Genomic DNA, 19778 nt, shown 5'->3' on the forward strand with positions numbered 1-19778 from the left:
TTCCTTTTGAAGAATTGGAAAAGCGGGATTTTACATTCTATCAAAGAGACCTATGTGCCAACTGAATGCGGAACTCATGAGCCGCGGACATGGCAAGAGAGCCTTGTGCACAGGGCTCATGAGTTAAAGACGCGGATCCGCGGCTCGGAGTCTCCATCGTCGCCGCTGACGTCACTGGCGCTTTATTATTCTCATTCACTCTTACGCAAAGAGAACTAACGAGCACACCCCATATTTCTCACTTGCACATAGGTCTGCTTGGTAGAAATACGTCCATTTGAAGTTTTGGCTTTTGCCAAAAGAAAAAGAGATAAAAGAATCGATCCTGTTAAAAGAGCAGCTCGCCAGAATAGATTCGATCTTTTCCGAGATCTGTGCATGATTCGCCACTAATTGTCGTAGAGCGTGCATTCCCTTCAAGTACCACTTATTTACATTAAAATCTCTGTGAATGATAACTAATCAATCAGGTTGCTACACAAGTCAATGATGCGCCTTATCAACACATTGTGTTGAGGCTCGCTGCTTTCTTCTCTTTCTCTGTTCTTTGTCTTACGGAGTTCCGCGTAGCTGTGTTCACGCGTTCCATATCTATGGATCCTATACCGGACAATACATTGAGAAAGCACCCGCAGTTTGTCAGGAAATGCCGTACAACTCGGAAGCTATTACATTTTTTAACGGCCGCATATTAATCGGCCTACAATCGTAAATGGAGTTGAGGCGAAGGACACCCACCCTCGGCGGCTGAAATAATTAATTTCGGGGAGGTGCAAGGATGGTTGCCGGCGCTCGGACGTTAAGGCGTTTTATGATAACGGCATTTTTACGAGCTCCATTAGGGTGGGGCCGGGGGGTAAGGTGGGCGCCAGGTTGGACCGGTAGCAGGCGAATCGGTTTGGGGTGGCGGCCGGGCGCCCATTAAAGACGGATGGAGCGCCAATTATTTTGGCTCTTAATGGGCCCGGCCACGGATCGCGACACCCCAAATTACCTTATCTCTTATTAACGCTCATGTCGAGCTCGCCGCGGCCTAAGTTAGCCCCGCTTTTAAAACAATTTCTGATCTGCTCGGTAGAGTCTTTGATTCGGGTCGAGACGGAGAGGCGCGGTGAGAGAAATGTCGGAGGATTTCTGCCTTTTGTCTCTACAGGGTTTTTACTGCATTCGGTCGACTGGAATGAAAACCATGATGCCAGGGCCGGATTAAGGGGGTGGCCACATGGGCCGCGGCCCATGGCGGCAAAATATAGGGGGCGGCAAATTTTGCAATCTTTTTGAATGTAGGTATCAAAAAAAGAAGAAAGAATCGGATTCAGAAAATAAATTACAAATGAGAAAAGGCGACAAAATCTCTCACTTCCTGTAAAAGTAAAAGAGTAGTAATTTCTAATTTTGTCGTCTTTCGGTGATACAAGAGACAACACCTTTAATTAGTCGAGTTTAGAGAGAAACCAAACACGCAATTTGACCTTGAGCGGAGCGGCTTAGAGAGCAATGATGACGAGGACTGAGATGAAAAGGAGAAGCCCTCAGCGCGGCGGCGGTCGGCATGAAACGCATAGCGCCTACAAGACTGCATGAATACTTCACGCATTGCGTCAAACACCGCAGGCAGCAGCGGTCGGCGGGAAACGCATAGCGCCTTCAAGACTGCATAAATACTTCACGCATTGCGCCAAACACAGTGCGGACCGCGCAGCGGCGGAAGTTAAAATTATTAAACCGCATTTATGTATGTTGCGAGTGATTGCGATGGACAAAGGAGGTAGTAATAGATTAACTAGCGGTATCCCATGAGGCACCCTATAGTTTTGCCTTGATAGCGAAGAGAGCAGTAAGTGTCAAATTTTCGAAATCCAGCGAACAGCAAAATTCATCTTAATCAAAACGAGACTTATTAGGAAGCCGTAAATGCGCAAAAAATGACGTAGTTTTTGGCAAGACAGCAGTAAGTGACAATATTCCTCCAGAGAGGCAATGAAAACAGTGCTTTCTAGCAAAGTGCCGCCCGCTCCTGCGAATTTCTAAGCTGAAAACTCGTTTTTTGTGTGTCCAAAACGCAACCACGAAAACATGCAGAAGATAGCACTTACGGCTGTTTTGTCTAACAGTAACCTAGTATAAAAATGGAAAATACCCTTTTTTTGTAATTGAAATAAAATCAGTCGATTTTTAATCATCCAAACGATTTTAAGGGGTCTTTCGGACGATTCGTGGCAATTCGACGAATAACAGAGGCTACTTTCAATAAAATTTTCCGGTCAGAAGCTTCTGAGCCCGTTTTCTCAAAACTTCATTTTTGCACTTACTGCTCTCTCCGCTATCACGGCAGAGTAGCGGTCGGCGTGAAACGCACGGCGCCTACAAGACTGCATGAATACTTCACGCATTGCGCCAAATACAGTGCAGTCAGCGCGGCGGAGTTGATCCATTATTTTTGAAACAACGGAAACGCGCTGGGGGGGTGGGGCCGGTGGGGGGTGCCCGTGGATTCTTCGTACTCGCAGTATTCAAATTCTTGCTTTTGACATCAATATTGATTTCGGGTTTTTTTTGTTTTTTGTTTTTGTTTTTTTTTTTTGATGCGTTGCCCGCGGATTAGTCGTACTTGTATAGTATTCAAATTCTTGTTTTTGCAATTGATATTGATTTCGGATTATTTTGTTGTTGTTGCAGATGCGATGAAGCTGGAGATCTGGCCCCTGGCCCCGGTGCAGACCAAGTCGGTAGGTTCGAAAGTGCTCCTGACGTGCCGGATCGCGGCCGGCGGCTCCATCCAGGAGGTGCGCGACCTCCATTGGCTGGACCCGCAGAACCGGACGATCGACAACAACAACCCCCTGCTCAAGGACCGAATAACCACCATGCATATGCCCAACGATAAGTCGCTCCTCCTCATCTTCCAGGACCTCCGCGCGGACGATGGAGGGCAGTACACCTGCGTCGGCTCCTACTCCAACGCCGAGCAGCTCGCCGCCTCTGTCCTCATCGAGACCATCCGTGAGTACCCTTTGATTTTTCGGAAGGAGAGTCGGAATGACAAGTGATGATGGTTTCGGATCGTTCATCGATGCGACCGAAAAATCGATTAGATTACATCGATTTTCCCCCCAAATTGATGTGATTTTGCGATTTTTCCGATTTTTTCTGACTGCCGAAGCTTTTCTCAGAGACTTAAGCCTATCCCACAGAAGTTTCCTCTGTTTGTTTTTGTGGTGATTAAAAAACACACATTATATTTATTCTCCTTTGATAAATTGATACATATTTTTTCCCCATCAATTGAAATGAGAATAATCAATGCAGAGTGTGCAAACATTTCAAAATACGCCGCAAGGCGGGCGGGCGGCCAGCACGAAAGGCGCAATGGCGCCTACAAACCTAAGTGGATACTTCAAGCATTGTGCAATGCGTGAAGTATCCACTTAGGTTTGTAGGCGCCAGTGAGCCTCTCGCTCTGGCAGCACGCCGCCGCTCCGCTCTGTGGTGGTAAAAATCGTCGAAATTTCCTGGAAAATGAAATTTCACGTATCAGCGAATTGAAAATTGGCACCTCTGGTACAGGCAAAAGAATACCGATTGTCAGGAAATTCGATTTTTACACTTACATCAATTCAGCTTTTATTGGTTATATATGTGACTTACACCTTCGATGTACCATTCTTCATCAGAATTAAATCTATCGGTGGCTGCCTCCTCGCCACTCCCTGCATTTTCTCTATGAAGGTAGCGAATTTCACATGTGTATGTTTTGATGATTGCAGAACCGATCATGTGGGTGGACGCGCCGACGGTGCAGAACCCGATCAAAGGGAAGGAAGGGAAGATCAAATGCCGAGTGAACGCCAACCCTTCGCCGAACGTGGACTTGCTGCGGAACGGCGTGGCCATCCAGTCGGGCGACCGCTACGTCATCGAGACGGACGGCCTCACCATCAAGAACGTCCAGGAATCCGACGACGGGTCCTACATCTGCCGCGCCGTCGTCATCCAGACCGGAGAGTTCGCCGAAAGAGTCATCAAAGTCGAGGTATGGTGCCTCTATCACAACGGCAACACGGCTTTTCTCTATTTAAACCAATAAATAAAAAAATAAAATAAAAAAATAAAATCTTGATTAAGGAGGTCTTGTTCTGGGTCGATAGGGAATTGGTAGGTGTTTGAAATTTGATGACTTTCATGTTCAAGTGGAAACCACCGAATGAACTGAACACGAGGATACCCTTGGTTCATGAATTGAACAATTATTGGAGACGATTTGACAAAATGATCTATTTTGCTAAAATACGTGTGTTTTAATGGGAAATGCCGCCAGATGACATCACTAGGCGGTGCATTTTCTCACTTTTAAATCTATCTTTATACTATTTCCCATATCAGAAAAAAATTATAAAAAATACTGTGAAATCAGCTCTTTAAGCACATTCAGATGAAGCAATAAAAAATTTGCATGCAAATTCTCCATTGGTCGTTCCTCGGACGAAGGACCGTATTTCCATTCCAAGGTTGCAAAATCGACTCAAACAATTCGAATTCTTACAAGAATGAACGTGTGAAATTTTTGTCCAAAATTGCTCTGATTTATGCCTGAAATCAGATGAAAAACTGAAGTGATTTCCCGTTAGATATGCCCAAGATTCTACAGTTGAAATTGAATTTGCGAAAGAAATTTGGCAACATTGAAATGTAGTTACGTTCTTTCGTGGGGAGACGACGAATTGTCGACAGGTGAATTCTATTTCAAAGGCGTTGCGTGACCTCACGCGAAAATTATCGTGAGGCGAATTTTTCGGGAACTTTTTATATTTTGCCCGGAAATATATATAATAGTTTAGAAATTATGGACGCCAGGCAAATAATTTGATTTTCATACGAAATCTGACATGAATTTCACCCACCATAAAAGTGCGCTTTAGGATACCTACATGTCTCAAATGTTATGACAATCCACCAACGTGGGTTTAGTTTTAGCCATCACAGAAGATTCAAGCAAGTGAAACGGCTCACGAAATGTCATTTCTTTCTTGCAGGTTCAATCTCCGCCAGTCATTGACGATTCAATGATTTCGGAAATCAAAGTCACAGAGGGCGAGTCCGCCAGCATTGCCTGCAAAGCATACGCCAAGCCGCCTCCGTCCTATTCATGGATTAAGGAATCGACGAAACAGAATTTGGGAGTTGGCAGCGAACGATTCATGGTTAACGAGCACACCGGTATCTTGACAATCAACCATGCCCTGAAAGATGATGATGGCGAGTTTCGTTGTGTAGCCAATAACCCCGCTGGCAGTGTCGAGAAAGCAGTGAAAGTGACAGTGATTGTCAAGCCGAAAATTTTCAATCTAAGAAACATTTCAGCGGCCGTCAACCATGAGGCCAAACTCGAATGTCAAGCTACTGGCAACCCGCTTCCTAATATCTCTTTCAGGTAGGAAATCTGACCATTGAAGATCTTAGGACTAAAAGTCCAACTTACAGTAATTTTTTGTGCCCATTATTTGGATTGCATTTTGCAAAAAGGAACCACTAGCATTGCAATGATGCTAAGATTGTGCAACTTCATCCTTTGCAATACAATTGCGGAAATCGTGAAGAACTATGAAATTTAGATGGTAATTTTTGTCTTAAATTTACAGTTTTTAGCGAGTAAAATAGAAACTATTAATGGATAATCGGGTTTTTCCTCCAAGACAAAAGAAGTTGCACAATCTTAGCAACATTGCAATGCTAATGGTTCCTTTTTGCATAATGCAATCCATTTGATGGCCAGTGACTGGGTTGGATGCTTATTTTTTGCCTATCAAAATTATGGAGGTACCTATTATTGTTAGTCTAGATTTTCTAACTTCTTTGTAATAACTTTGGAAAATATGACGAGTTCAAAATAGTTGCTGGATAAAAGCCATTTGTTTGCACCTTTTTGTTATGAATATTAAGACGTTCCATCTGTAATACCCCGAGGGGGGGGGGGGGGGGGGTTACAAAGCGTTTCATAAAACAAAGAACAAGGTAATGAACCTGTACCAACAAGAAGCAAAGCTACAAATTCTAAGAAAACACTAAAACTTCTCAGCTAATTACTCACCCATTCTCACTAGGAATGATAATATAAAAAAAAGCTTTATCTTATCACTTAGTTGTGACTAAGACCCAAAAAATTGATTCTCCTAATGCTTGTGCCCCTATGTCTCTCAGATAAAAGGGAAAAATAAAGTGTCTAACCTGTCTAGACGTATATGATTGAGTGAATTTTCGGTTCCCTCATTGATGAATACCCAGGAGGTTTTTTTTTTTTTTTTTATATATCTAAGGTATTCGATGTTCAACGACTCATTTTTTCCCTACCTCCCTTCTGTTGATGAGGTATTGGTAGCATGCAACTGTCAGTGGAATCTTTTTCCTTCTGAGGGAAATTTGAAATTATTTTAATCTTCGATTGATAAATAATTCCATCAATTAGAATTTTAACTGCAATTAAATGTTTATTTTTGTTCTTCTTGCTTTAGCCCAAATATTCCTTTTAGTATATTACGTACTTTTGATTGATTCAAGGTTTTTTTTTATTTTTTATTTTTCGTCTTTTTCTAAGGTAATTTAATACAAATATTCCAGCTGGTTTACCTGACTATATGCTTTATCATTTAAGGAGAAAGGAATGTCCTAAAAAAAGAAATAATTTTATCAGAGAAAATTTTAAATCATGTGCTTTATATCCAAGGAGGAAATATTATTTTGAGGTTTTATGTTTACCATCAGGGATAATCCGCACATTTAATGTGATACCTATTCTCATGGTAAGAGGAACATAATTTCAATTTTCCTCGAATCGTGAGGAACATTTCTATGATTTTAAATTGATTTACCTGTATTGTTTATTGTTTCTGCTTCTCCTACAGGAAATTGAGCTCTGAAACTTCGTTCGTTTTGGGAGTGCAGTCTACAGATTCCAGAATCAGTGTTGAAATAGCGAAAAACCAAGTGAAAGGAGAAGTGACTGCAACCTTGATTATTTCACAGCTTAGAAGGGAAGACGATGGATTATACGCTTGTACTGCTGAGAACAAGGTATTTTCTTACTTATGTAATTCAATAATTTTAAGAATTGTAGGATCTACTTATCTTTTGTTTGCCTCAAATAAACATGAAAAGTTAAAATTTTGCTTCCTGAAAATCTTCAAAAAACGAAATCAACGAAGGAAGAAGAAAAGAACCGTCATAGGTATATAAGATATCTGTTAATAATTATTTGTTTTAATTTTGATTACAGGGAGGGAAAGAAATAAAGAATGGCCATCTAACTGTGGAATTTCCACCATCGTTCAAGAATTCGCCCATCAAAGAAGCCTGGTCTTGGAACAGGATGCCTGTGAACCTAACGTGCCTTGCCGAAAGTATACCAAACGCTACTATTACATGGGAATTGAATAATCGTCTAATTGAAGGCGAATATACCTTCAGGAAGTACGGAAATGGACCTGAAAGCACTTTGACTGTAAGTTTGCAAGTATCAATAATTCTTCTATAGGTAAACACTCAGAATTCTATGAAAATTTGAAGTACCTAATAAAGGACTTTTCAGTAGGAGATTGATGAATGAAAGTATGGAATACAGCACGAATTATTTAAAAATCTGAAATCTAGTCCAACTATTGTGCATCAGAAAAAAGAGGATTTAGTTTTTGAATTTTGCAAATAATAAGCATGCAAGAACCGATATTCTGATTTACTTTCTCAAACCACATCTTCCTAGTGTTTGCTGGTCAGTGAGTATTAGCCTGTACCATCCATTCTATTCTGTATTTTATTGGAGTGTTAAAGATTAAACATAGATTGACAAGAACTCTCCTAATTTCTAATTAATGCCTGTCTTTAACAACTCTTACTTCAGTCCAATTGCAGAATTCATAGTCTGAAGTGCAAGAAGTATATTTTAAGAATATCCAGCAAAGCATGTAATTCCTATCTTCTTTGTAGGTGACCCCATCTGACGCTAGATTTTATGGACATTACAAATGTGTTGCAAGAAATAATCATGGTGAAGCAAAGCATATTATTGAACTGAAAGAGGCTCGTGCACCTTCAGCTGTCCAACAAGCAAGACCCACAATTGTCACTGGTAAGTTTCAGAGACTTAAATTTTTACCCCCGTGTTCAAGGTATCAAGTTATCATTCAAGTGTAAACACTAAACCTCATAGTCCTCAGTTTCTTTTGATTTTCCTATAGTTTTAAGTTGCAGTGGTTATTAGTTTTAAATCAATGCCATCTTCGTTTCAAAGGTCATGGGTATTTTCAAGGAGGGGAAAAAGGGGGAAAGTCTTTAAATTAAGACACTTAACTGTTAAGCATATATTTAAGGGGGTTGCCATGAAATATGAGTTCCAGTGTCAAAGAAATCAGGGGATGAATAAGCAGAAATAAGCTAAAAAGTAGGAACTTCCAGTTTCAAAGGTTTGTGGTGTTCCAAAATTTTTCTGTCTTATAATCTCTTTCACTTTTCAGGCTTATGATAAATCTCTACTTTCAAGTGGTAATACAGAATTTTTATGACTATGAAATTACTAATACTCAACTTGAAAATATACAAGCTACGAACATAGTAAAGATATCAAACATAGTTGAAGAGACAAATACCCTCCCTTCCTCTGAATTCAGTTTTGTTGATTTATAAATCTTCTACGTTTCAGCCAATACAATCAATTTTGACATCGTTGGTCCTAATGACCATGGTGGACAGAAAATCAAAGCATACGTTGTACAGTACAAAACCGACCGAGACCGTGACTGGCATATGGCTAGAAATCACACCTGGACCGTTGGTAAGTGTATGATGTAAAACATATTTTTTTTTACAATAAGATAGACTTTAAAGCAGTGTCTACTATGTATTATATAACAGGAGGAATGTAAGAGATAGGGAAACCTAGTCGAGTAAGTAATAAATAATACACCTTGTTTAAATGATTTGAGGATGCAAGAATATTTAGATGCTATCATGTTTAATCTGTGATAATAAAGGATGGACAAAAAAGGATGTATAAAAAAGGCTTTTTTACGTGCATTTGCAAACTAAGAAAATAAGTGAACAATTAATTAAATAAACACATAATTATGAAAGAGTCAGGTTAAAGTGCCTTTAAGTTCTAAAAGAAAATGATACAACTAAACCTGAGCTTTGAGAGGTTGCTCTTGCATCATTCGATGTGTAAAAACAAACAGCGATTATTTTTGTGTGTGTGTTTTTTTAATACTCTCCTTGATGAGACATTCTTCATGGTTTTAACAGATGCTGCCCACATTCTTGAAAACTTGAGGCCAAACACCAAGTATATATTCAGGTTCGCTGCAGTGAATGATGTAGGCGAGGGTCCATACAGCGCCCTTGTTGAGCAGTTTATGCCTGCAACTTCTGCCCCGCAAGTGCCAGCCATCGTAACACAGCCTGGTCCCGATGGCTACATTTATTCCAATTACTCAAGTCTTGCACAGATCAGGTGGAGGATCCCTCACAACAATGGTGCACCTATTATCAAGTACACACTCACTTACTGTGTGGTAAGTCCTTGTGAACTCAAATCACTCTCAAGTATGGTTATAAATTCACTATTTGGCAGTTCAAGTATTATGTAAGACATTTCAGCCAACTTTTTGACCCCTTCCCCCCTCCTCCTTTTTAAGCATCAGTAAGACACTTCCTACCCCCCTCCCCCATGACAGAGAAAACATGTGTTTGATCTGTAGGTCTACCTCAATGCAACAGCAATTCATTAACTACAATGTTACATGCTGCAAATTTATTTATAGATTGAATTTTCTAATTACCCTCTAAAATAACATACGCCCACAGAATTTTGATATTTTGCATTCTCACCTGCTAATTCGATAATGCTATACCCACAGGTTGAAGACACAGGTCTTGAAAGGCGAGTAGTCAGATCAACTTGTAGACAGTCTGAAGTTAATTCAGAACGAACAACAGTTTATGACTTCAGAGATCTCAGGCCCGATACGACGTACAAATTTGAAGTACGGGCACAAAACCAGATTGGTTTCAGCCAGCCAGCAGAAGCATACGTGCGGACAGCCAAAGGTAAGGTTTCAAATCTTACTCTCAACTTTCCTGAATTACTATATTTTTGGCATGGTGTGCAGGCATTTTTTTAGTCTTAATCCCTTTTTTCAGTAGCATTGCAGTTCAATGTGGCTGTGTGCGTGAATTGTCTAATTTGAACTTGTATGAATTTGTTTTCAGTCATTTTAAACTACAATCCTCTTTAATCCGATTATGAAAAGAGTGCCTGATTATGAAAATTTTTTTGCATAATTAAGTTCTCACTCGTGAAATCGGCCCATTTCTTGCCGGTTGTACTTCAACTATTGTTGCTCAATGAAAACTCTTCGCCTGTATCACATTTTTATTCTGTCATCGATTCAATTTCATCAGCGATTCCAATCATGACATCGTTTTACTTCTTTCTAATATTTGTGTATTTTTGTGATAACATGTGCAACTTTTAAGTTGGGAAGTTATATTGATTGGAGCTGACAGGTGGGGAAAATTTTAGCATACGATGTTTCAATTTGGATTGTAGTAGTCTATACAAATCTGCAACCCTGAGATTTCTGTTTATCAAAAAACCGACATTTTTTTCTGTTCATACCGTAATTTCTTCTCAACAGTAAGATGATTTCTTAAACCCTGATCATGCCTGAGAGATTTCTTCGCCCTTTTAATCGGACTGCACCAAGCAAAACAGCCATTGCCAAATTTCATTGAACAATTCATTTTTTTTACAGAAATGCTGTATGGAATCTTTTGAAAATTCCAAGGAATTTGCTCAACGCCACAGGGAAAATTCCTGACATTTTCATAAGAACCTTCACTATCATTCTCTTGTAAAAGAATGAAACGTCTGATGTTTGACAGTGGCTCATATGACTTGCTCTCTTTCCACTCAATGCAGTCTAATTGATGTTCTCACAAGATTTTTCTGACTATTCTCTACCTATTCAATTCAATTATTCATTGATGTTCTCACAAGATTTTTCTGACTATTCTCTACCTATTCAATTCAATTATTCATTATCATTCTCTTTGTAAGCATTTTACAGTCTCCTTATCATAACTTTTCCCTGTCTATTCTTCGTATCCCCTGTCTAAAAAGCACTTCAATTCCCTTCGTTCTCAACTTTTCCCTTGAATAGTTAAATTTGAGGACAGTAATGTCCTAAATCTAAAAATGATAATTTTGTCCAACTTGGTGTAGTTTGCTCTGGTAGCCTTTAAAATACTGACATTTGCTCCATCGCTGTATCTTTCAACAATTTTTTGTCTAATCATTTAAGCAAGTATGGAAAATAACTCTTACCAAGGCGTCATGGAAAAGTTCTTGGACTTTTTGCCCCTTAGGGGGAAGGGGTCTCCTTTCTTCTTTTGCCAGATTTTTGTCTCCTATTAAATGAAAATCAATTTTTTTTCATCAAGGTACAATTGATAGTCATCACTTAATTTTCTTTTTGCGGGAGAAGATTGTCACTTCCTCAAATAATTTTGCCTTCAAACTCTGTCAAAGTAATATTCCTGTCAAAGGAGGTCTCAATAATGCAGTATCATTGGATTGATTTAAATTGAATCATCCCAACTGTATTTCCGGTTGCCTAACTTCCTCTCAGATCTTATGTTTTTACAAGAAACTGTAAAACCTTTCTGAGAATTTGAAGGCAGCTTACTTTGTCAAAAATAATGCTACAATAAGTCAAGCTTAAGTGATCTGCATAAAATAATGCTTCTTCGTGGTAAAGCCATGCCAGCATGACCCTCTCAGCTCAAATTTTATTTGTGGTCGTACTCTTACTTTTCCTATAACTGCTTCCTTAAAAATCCGTAAACATTTTTGGGTACCAACTTTCCACTTCAAAGTCACTTTTTCAGTATCCGCTATTTTTCTTTTTAGGTAAAAATTGGAAAAAAGTCCAAACCTGACTTCTCCGTACCAATAAGTTTTTTATATGCCTCTTACTTATAATTACGTACAATGTAATATTTTTACTTCTTCTCTAATATGGGAAGGCAGGAGGGGATGTTACTCAGATTGAACAATCAGTTTCCATTAGATTGAGAGAAAAAGTTGTAAACCTCTCTGAAAAGTGCTTCTTCAATTTAATGCTCTAGAGAAAAATTCTACCTTTTTTTCAAGTTTTGAACTCCTGAAGAAAGGTGAGGGGAAAAATAATGTTGAACAATGTTTATTTTCCATTATCGAGCCCATAAATTACTGGATTGGGCGATAAGGTCTTTGATCGGTTTAGTTGCGCCAGTCACAGAATCAAGTTTTGATGGCTGAGACACCGGATCAAAAGAAGCAGTTTGCAATTTTGCAACCGCTTTTTGCGCAGCATGAATAAGTTCATTTTTAAACTTTTTGAAACCTTCTTCATGGGAACCTTGTAGGTCTAGCTCTGCAGTTCTTTATTCCGCCAGTTTCTATTCTCCCGGTTTCTTCTTAATCTTATTCTGTTGTTCTTTGAGTTTATTGGGTCCAAGTTTAGTTTTCTTCCAAGTCTCAAACTTCCAAGTCCTAATACTTGTAGCCTCAGGTATCATTAAATTGTAAACGCTCGATGAAAGGCAAAAAAATTTATCAATTTTCAGTGTTGTTCAAGTCTCTCAATTTTAGTATGTAGGCACTTGTGTCCTCGTAGGCAGATCCATTCGGTCTTTTTATGTTTGGATGAAGTTTGATTATAATCAAATAATCAGATAATATTAATCCAAAACCAGCCCGAGTGCAGTCAAACTAACACAAAATAGTTGAGATTTCACTGGGAGCATTATTAAGTTTGGGATTTGGAGCCTGTAAGTGCCTAGAAAAATTTACTCATTTTCTGATTTTACAGTAATCAGGCTGCTTTGTCCAGTGATGCTCTCTTCATTATATAAAACGTTGCTTCTTATCTTCCATTTTATGACTTTAAGAGATCTCAAGATCTGAAACGATGACAAAAAATTGCTGTTATCTTCTTTGCTTGGCCTTCTTTAAAATTTCAATCGAGAGATGGTTGTGGAAAATAATGTTGATGGTAGTTGTAGCCACTAACATTTTTGTTGATTTCTCTTAACTGAGGAATGTAGCTTTTTTTAATTTTCTAAAATAACATTTTCCGGGTACAAACAAAAATCTCTAAGTAATTTACCATGGCATGTATGGGAAGTTTTTTCATTTCCAGAATTACAGTTTTTAGTCAGGTTTGAGTGGTTCAGAAATGGAGAAGAGAGACTAGACCATTATGATTATCTAATTCAATCTGTCAAAGTTTGTAGTAACTTTGCTTGAACAGCCTTTTGTACTTGTACTTGCTGCCACAAAATCTACGCTATTTTTTCAAATCAAATGCTTCATTGTTTTTCTCAGAGCCCAGTCAAGTTTCGAGAAGCATTGTTAAGCATTATTTTTTAAAAATCCCAATAATTGTCCACAAACTTTCCTTCTTTCCTTTGTAGCCTTGGTTGTCTTGTTTTGTTTTGTTTTGTCATTTTTCTCCTATCAACATTTTTGTTTCGGATTTAGATGGATATGGCCTGGCTGACTATAGTTCCTCATCGGTCCGGAATTCAATGTGCGTCTCACTTAGTGTAGGAGTCATTATTTTAGGAGCTTTAATTAGCTATTAGTCAATCAATTTCCTGTTAGCTTTATTTTCTTTGGCAAGATATAGAGTAATATTTTTGCTTTTGCAAGAGTGAGTTCTTGCTGTACTCCTGATGGGATAGGCAACTAAACCATCAATAGAAATGAAATTTAAGAGAGATTGCCTTCACAAAAAAAAAATATTGTGGTTCTATAACTTTCTATATAACCCCTCTATGACATGTAGCATGACCCTATTTTATCCTTACATTTTCTGATATAAGTATCAGAAGTCTAATTGTAGGTGAAAAACGTGACAAAATGACTACAAACTCTTCATAAAAGCCATCGTTACTGTTTTTGTTAAAATCTGTGGTGGCTTACAAGTGCTTTATCAAGCTTATTTTCAAAATCAAATTTTAAATTTAATCCTATTAGATTTAAAGTCATAAAATATTACTCTGTGTCTTTCATTTTTTACACGTTCTCTCTCAGTTTTGCAGATAAAACTTGTTTGCAAAACTTATTTTTGATTTGGGAAATTAAAGTCTTTCCAACAGCATAGATACTGAAATCAGCATATTAGTGTTTGAACGCTCTTAGAGAAGAATAAAAAAAGTTTGTGCGAGTGAGAGCTAGGTTTAAAATCTCAAAGTCCTCCTATAATATTCTGGCATGTCTTAATCTCTTTGGATTTCCTCCTTAATGTTCACCACTGTTGCTACAACAGTTTTTAATATTCTTTGAAAAACAAAGAAAAATGTAGATGAAGTGCATTTTAACTTAAAGTTTTAAGAAGTAAATTTCAATATCAATGGAGGGTGGGATGTCAAGGGTGGAAACAATTGGAATGATTGTCGCAAATGTTCTTTAGAAATTCAGAGTTTCTACCAATGAACAAGAAAGAAAATCAAAATTAGCTCTCCAAGAAAATTTAGATTTTTTAAGCCACCAATCAGAGCATTATAATCATGTGATGAAATCAGGAGGCGAGAGTTTAATTACTGTGGACAAATTATGTTCACATCCATATTTGTTAAGGAGTCTCTTGAAATTTTGCATCTAATTTTTTTTCTTTTTTTTTAAATTCGTTTAATTCATAATCAAAAGCTAAATCTCGCTAAATTTGGTGTTAGATGTTTTTAACTAAGGGGCGGATCCACGAGGGCATGCACCCCTCCCCTGAACAAAAATAGGGGATGAAAGAGGAGAAAGAGGATACAGGAGGAGGGAAAGAAAGAGTAAGAGCACAAACGTGAACATTTTTTTCAGTTGTCTGAAGACTTAACTATTCCGTCTTCCTTTTTTTTGGGGTAGGGGGATGGGGGAGGAAAGGGATCACTTGTATGTCACCCAAAAATTATTGTCATGCTAATTTATCTTGCTTCCTTATCTTTTGTCATTTTCCCCCCAATACTTTACACTCTTAAAGCAAATAGCATTTAATTTCAAAATCACAGTCAAAACTGTAAAATCTGATTTACATCTTGGAGGCAAATGGCGCGATTCTATTAGTAAAATTGCAGTAAAAGAGTTGAATTACAACTTTGAACACTATGGTATTACTCACCTAAAGCTTAAGCGGCTCAAAAGTCGATTCAAGGGGGGTGTTCCTCTCTTAAAAAATTGCAACCCCCCCTCCATCCCCCCAATCTCTTGATGTTTCCTCCCTAGACCCCTTAGTCCGTATCTCCAAGTGCCCCCCCCCCCTCCATTGTTCCCTGGATCCGCCTCTATTTTAACTACTGTGTGACTCAGACCTCATTGTGCTAACTATTAGTAGTTGTTACCTCGAACAGTATTGCAAAAGGGGGAAAACCATTTATTTTTATCACAGAAGAAAATAAAGAGTTTCAATCTCTTTATGTTTTTTTCCTGCTTGCAAATACTGAAGGCAGTAGAAAAATACTCTTTCCAAATTCTTAAAAGTGTCAAATTTGACTGGTACCTGAGCTTATAGTATCAACAATTTTCTTTTGTCCATTCAGGAAGAGTTATCTGAAGGTTTAAAATTATTGTTAATTTTTAAGGGCCTGTTACACATGGTCTCTATTATTTCACTCACGTCAATTTTTTACAAAATAATATGTATCCTGTATTTATTTGGTGTAAATATTAATATTAAGTGAGTACATAAATGATCTGAGTAACAGAGGTATTTTTTTTACTTTTTAATTTTTTAAATGATAGGATCTGTATTTATATTGTAGGTACCTATCTTGTTCAAAGACTCAAGCTTTGTTAGTAGAAATTGAGATGTTACAAGAAGCCATTCAATGAAAGAAGTTTCTTTCATTTTAATTTCTGAGAATTTATCATAATTCTCCAAACTCTGGGAAATTCCCAAGAATATTTCAAAAAGGTTTTTTTGGAGCAGATAAGTTTTAATTGGCCTCTGAGAATGCAGCTAAATATTTGGGATGTGCAAATGGAATTATTCACCAAGTCTCTAAAAAGTCTCATCAAATCCTATTTTCAGCTAATACCACACCTAGTCCAAAATGTAAATTATGATAAAGTTTATTTTTATGATGGTGAAATTGCAAGGCTGATATTTGCATTCAATTTTTTATGATGGAATGATAACAAATTAGGTATGGTGGTAACAGTGTATTTTAAAGTACTGAAAACCTTCATCCTTTTCAACTTTTTTTGTTAATATTTACGCAACTCCCCTCTTTGATTAAGATGATCAGGCAGAGAATTATAAACTTCATTATCATTATTTATTAATATTAATAGGTATCAATTTTTGTGTATTTATTTGCTTTTTTTGTAAGACTGTGAAATAGGAGAAGGAACACAAGTCTAAAGAATTGTTTCGATCCAATGCTGTTCTTTTTCAAAGTTAGTATTAGTTTGTCTCCAAATTGTAGGCCTGTATGATTTTTTAATTTCCTTTTTTTTCTCCTGTTTTTTCTTTTACTTACCTCATTAAAATCATACATGATAATCAACAAGTCTATTTGAATTTGTGAATGATGATCAAAAAATATTTGTACTTAAAATTAGACGTAGAATCACCTATGAATGGTATCAAAAAAACAAGAACTTCAAAGTGGTTCACTTAGCCCAAACAGATTTTATGCTTTCTCACTAAAATTTAGTAAAATCCTAACTTACTGCCGTATATATATTCTACCTTATAATTTTATAAAAACATACAAGTAAATGAAAGCATAATGAAATTATAAAGCGTGAACCAAAAGCTGGTAAAAGTATATTTTTATTAATTTTAACTCTCAGTACTTATTCTAATGAAAAAATCATCTTTAGCTCACAAGTTACTATTCCCTAAAATTCCTCTTCAAACTGCATAATTTTTTCATAAACTCATCCATCACCCGTCATTATTTTCTTAAGAGAAATTGGTTGTTTGTAGCATGTACCTCGGTACATGGTAGGTTTTGGTAGGTTTCCTTTTGTAGTGAACGAATTCTCTTCAAGAGATTTAAGATTAGGTATTAGGCTGTCAAAGTGGCAATTTGTATATATAAAATAATAATTGTTAGATTTATGTATTACTATTTTATTTTTTCTCTACAGCATCTAAGATGCTAAGATATTTTTTTGGGCAAATATGTGCTGATTTCTTTACCGTCAAGCCATGATTTATGTAGATTTTTTCGTAATGAATCGTTTTTAATACAGTGACACTCCTTAACTTGCTGTTGGAAAAATGTTCAACCATACTCATCGAACTTTTGTATTTGAATTAATAAAATGTCAAAACTAAACAGTGAATTGGAATCATGAAGTTAAGGATCTGAAATATCTGTAAATACAACTACGTATTATCTCCTATTGATTTAAATAGTTAGTTTCACTTACTTACAATAAATTCAAAACAGAAAAAATATTTTTAAACTCTATTTGTGGGTTTTTGAGGTTGATTATCCCAATTTTTCAAAGGAGGGAAACCTTCTTTAATTATCCTACCGTAGTTTTGAACTGTGGTAATTCTAGCATGAAAGTAAGAAAGCTTTATACACTCAAAGAGTATGCTTCAATAAAAATCTATGAAGTTCTCAAATCCATTCAGTGAATCACCCAGAATCCACCTCTGATAACAGTTATATATTCTTTTTCAAATTTAATCTTCACTGCTTCATCAGCATTGTTTCAATTTTCGAAACATACCAATACATAACTACAGAAAAATTTAAACGATTCAAAATTTTTACAGAGAGCATACTCAAATTATCAGTTTTATCCTTTATTTATCATTGAGAGAGGGTAAAAAATATTATTTTTTGCCCTATTCTCTGTTTTAAAGTTTTCTGATGAGTCTTCCCGATTTGAACTTTATTTTTGTATGAGACTCAGTTCTCTGTATTGTTGCATGAGTTGTAAAGTGTCCAAAGAATTAAATTGTAATTTTTAAAATTTGGTGTTCTTCAATTTGTTTAACTCAAGAAAGTGCCCTCCCCGATTCTGGAATCAACATTTTTTGCAAAGGGTTTAGGTATACGAATCTTAATTTTCTGGAGCATTTTTATTTTCTCCATAAATTTATGAAACTATTTCATCCAACATTTAAAGTATCAAATTTGAACTGAGCTAAGCAGAAAGGAACCAATCCACATTTTGGAAAAAATTGAGTTATGAGTGGTTTTGAACTCAACCACTGCTCTACTATCTATCGCCAAAAATGCAAAGTTTTTGTCGGAGCAAATTTTGCAGAAATTGAACTTGAGGTTTATCTTTTACATTTAGTCTTATGCAGGAGCCAAACTTCAAACCTCTTTTTCTCGGTTCGATCCCGATGTGGCTTGGTTCCTTTCTATTTAACTCCGTCCATTTATTCAATGGCTTCTGTTACCAGCCTGGTACTTGGTGTTGCAAAATCCTGAAGTGCCAGTTTTTGTCCATCTCTTGAATTGAAGTGATACGTTGGAGACATTGCCTTCGCAACTTTTTTGGCGGATGATCAATTTAAAACATTGAGAAAATAATGGACATTCAAGGATTCAGGTCGATCATGAAGTTTCAGATTTTGAAGATATTTCTGCAGACAAAAATCATCAAAATAAATCGCAAGATTTATCGAAAGTGAAAATGTAATCCCATGGGTTCAGCGATAATTCTTCTCTCTAAGCTTTTTTCTTAAAATGTTTTCCTGGTTTATTATCATAGCCATTCTCAAGGATCTAAGGAATGCAAAGTTATAACCAATTACAACTTTTTGCATTTATAAGTGTTCAGAATTATTTTTGTCTAACTGAACCATGAAACTTGCATTTTTTTTGCAACACACTCAATGAAAAAACTTGCCATTTACAGGCAGAGCGTTGATACACATGAAATGTTATGTATGCTGCTGTATTGGCAGTGATGATTAATTTAAAGATAACATACAAATTTAACGAACGCCCTTAAAAGTCCTACATACTCTTTCTGTCACCAACACAATCTGTAATCTCGAGGCTTTTAGAGTTCTAATTATACAAATTTCACATCAAGCACTGAAGTATGCACAAAACAACACAAATATGAGCACAGAAGCATGCACTGGAAGAAGAAAAGAGTCAATGCTTATTAATAGAAAATAATTATGATCGTACTTAATGAATGGTGGGTTTTATTGGATAAAATGTCGGTGAGCGTTTCTACTAATTTGGAAGTTGATATATAATTTGTTTGGAATTATGAATTTACCAAAAGGACACTGGCAATTCTGAAACCATACGTCCTTTTTACATCAATGTTTGCGTGACTTAGAGGCACTACCTTGTCCCTGAATATGAGACCGGCCTTGATTTGTTAGTTCAAAACAGTTTTGATCAAATCGGAAAATTTTACCCTCTTTCAGTGTCTAATTGATCGTATTAATTATCTACGTATTGAAGTATGAAGAGCTCACCATGTTTTCTCCTTTCTTTTCACTGTAAGCACATCATTGGAAAATCAGCATATTCTTCACCCTAAAGAAAGTTCTAGTTAAGAGTCAATTGTCAATTTTCTTTTTTATTTGATGCCTTAATCTTTTAGAATTTTCAGTTGTCCCTAATTTTGTTAAACCTCTAAAATGTGCTCCTAAATTTTGTCTCGAGCCTCATGCGTCGCTATAGCTTTCTGCCGGGATTTTTTTTCACGGTTGATTTCGTTCAGTCAGTTCCACGCTTTCATGAAATGGAACACGCGCCAA

The 19778-nt window shown here is 36.9% G+C and overlaps 1 protein-coding gene across 2 annotated transcripts in view; it reads left to right on the forward strand.

Moving 5' to 3' along the window:
• The first annotated feature begins 2645 nt into the window (after window positions 1-2645).
• Window positions 2646-19778, forward strand: part of LOC109032347 (fasciclin-2) — a 34153-nt gene continuing 17020 nt past the window's right edge. Inside the window, exons 1-10 of one of the 2 annotated variants that reach the window (XM_072298339.1) lie at window positions 2646-3003; window positions 3768-4033; window positions 5034-5431; window positions 6900-7068; window positions 7271-7495; window positions 7978-8119; window positions 8690-8821; window positions 9289-9557; window positions 9903-10092; window positions 13571-18016. In XM_072298339.1, the coding sequence (XP_072154440.1) occupies window positions 2685-3003; window positions 3768-4033; window positions 5034-5431; window positions 6900-7068; window positions 7271-7495; window positions 7978-8119; window positions 8690-8821; window positions 9289-9557; window positions 9903-10092; window positions 13571-13674 (2214 nt within the window). In that variant the 5' untranslated portion in view covers window positions 2646-2684 and the 3' untranslated portion in view covers window positions 13675-18016. Of the gene's footprint in view, window positions 3004-3767; window positions 4034-5033; window positions 5432-6899; window positions 7069-7270; window positions 7496-7977; window positions 8120-8689; window positions 8822-9288; window positions 9558-9902; window positions 10093-13570; window positions 18017-19778 lie in introns of those variants that run through there. The other variant, XM_019044424.2, reaches the window with a different exon arrangement.

Source organism: Bemisia tabaci, chromosome 3, assembly GCF_918797505.1.
Source record: "Bemisia tabaci chromosome 3, PGI_BMITA_v3".
Lineage (NCBI taxonomy): Eukaryota > Metazoa > Arthropoda > Insecta > Hemiptera > Aleyrodidae > Bemisia > Bemisia tabaci.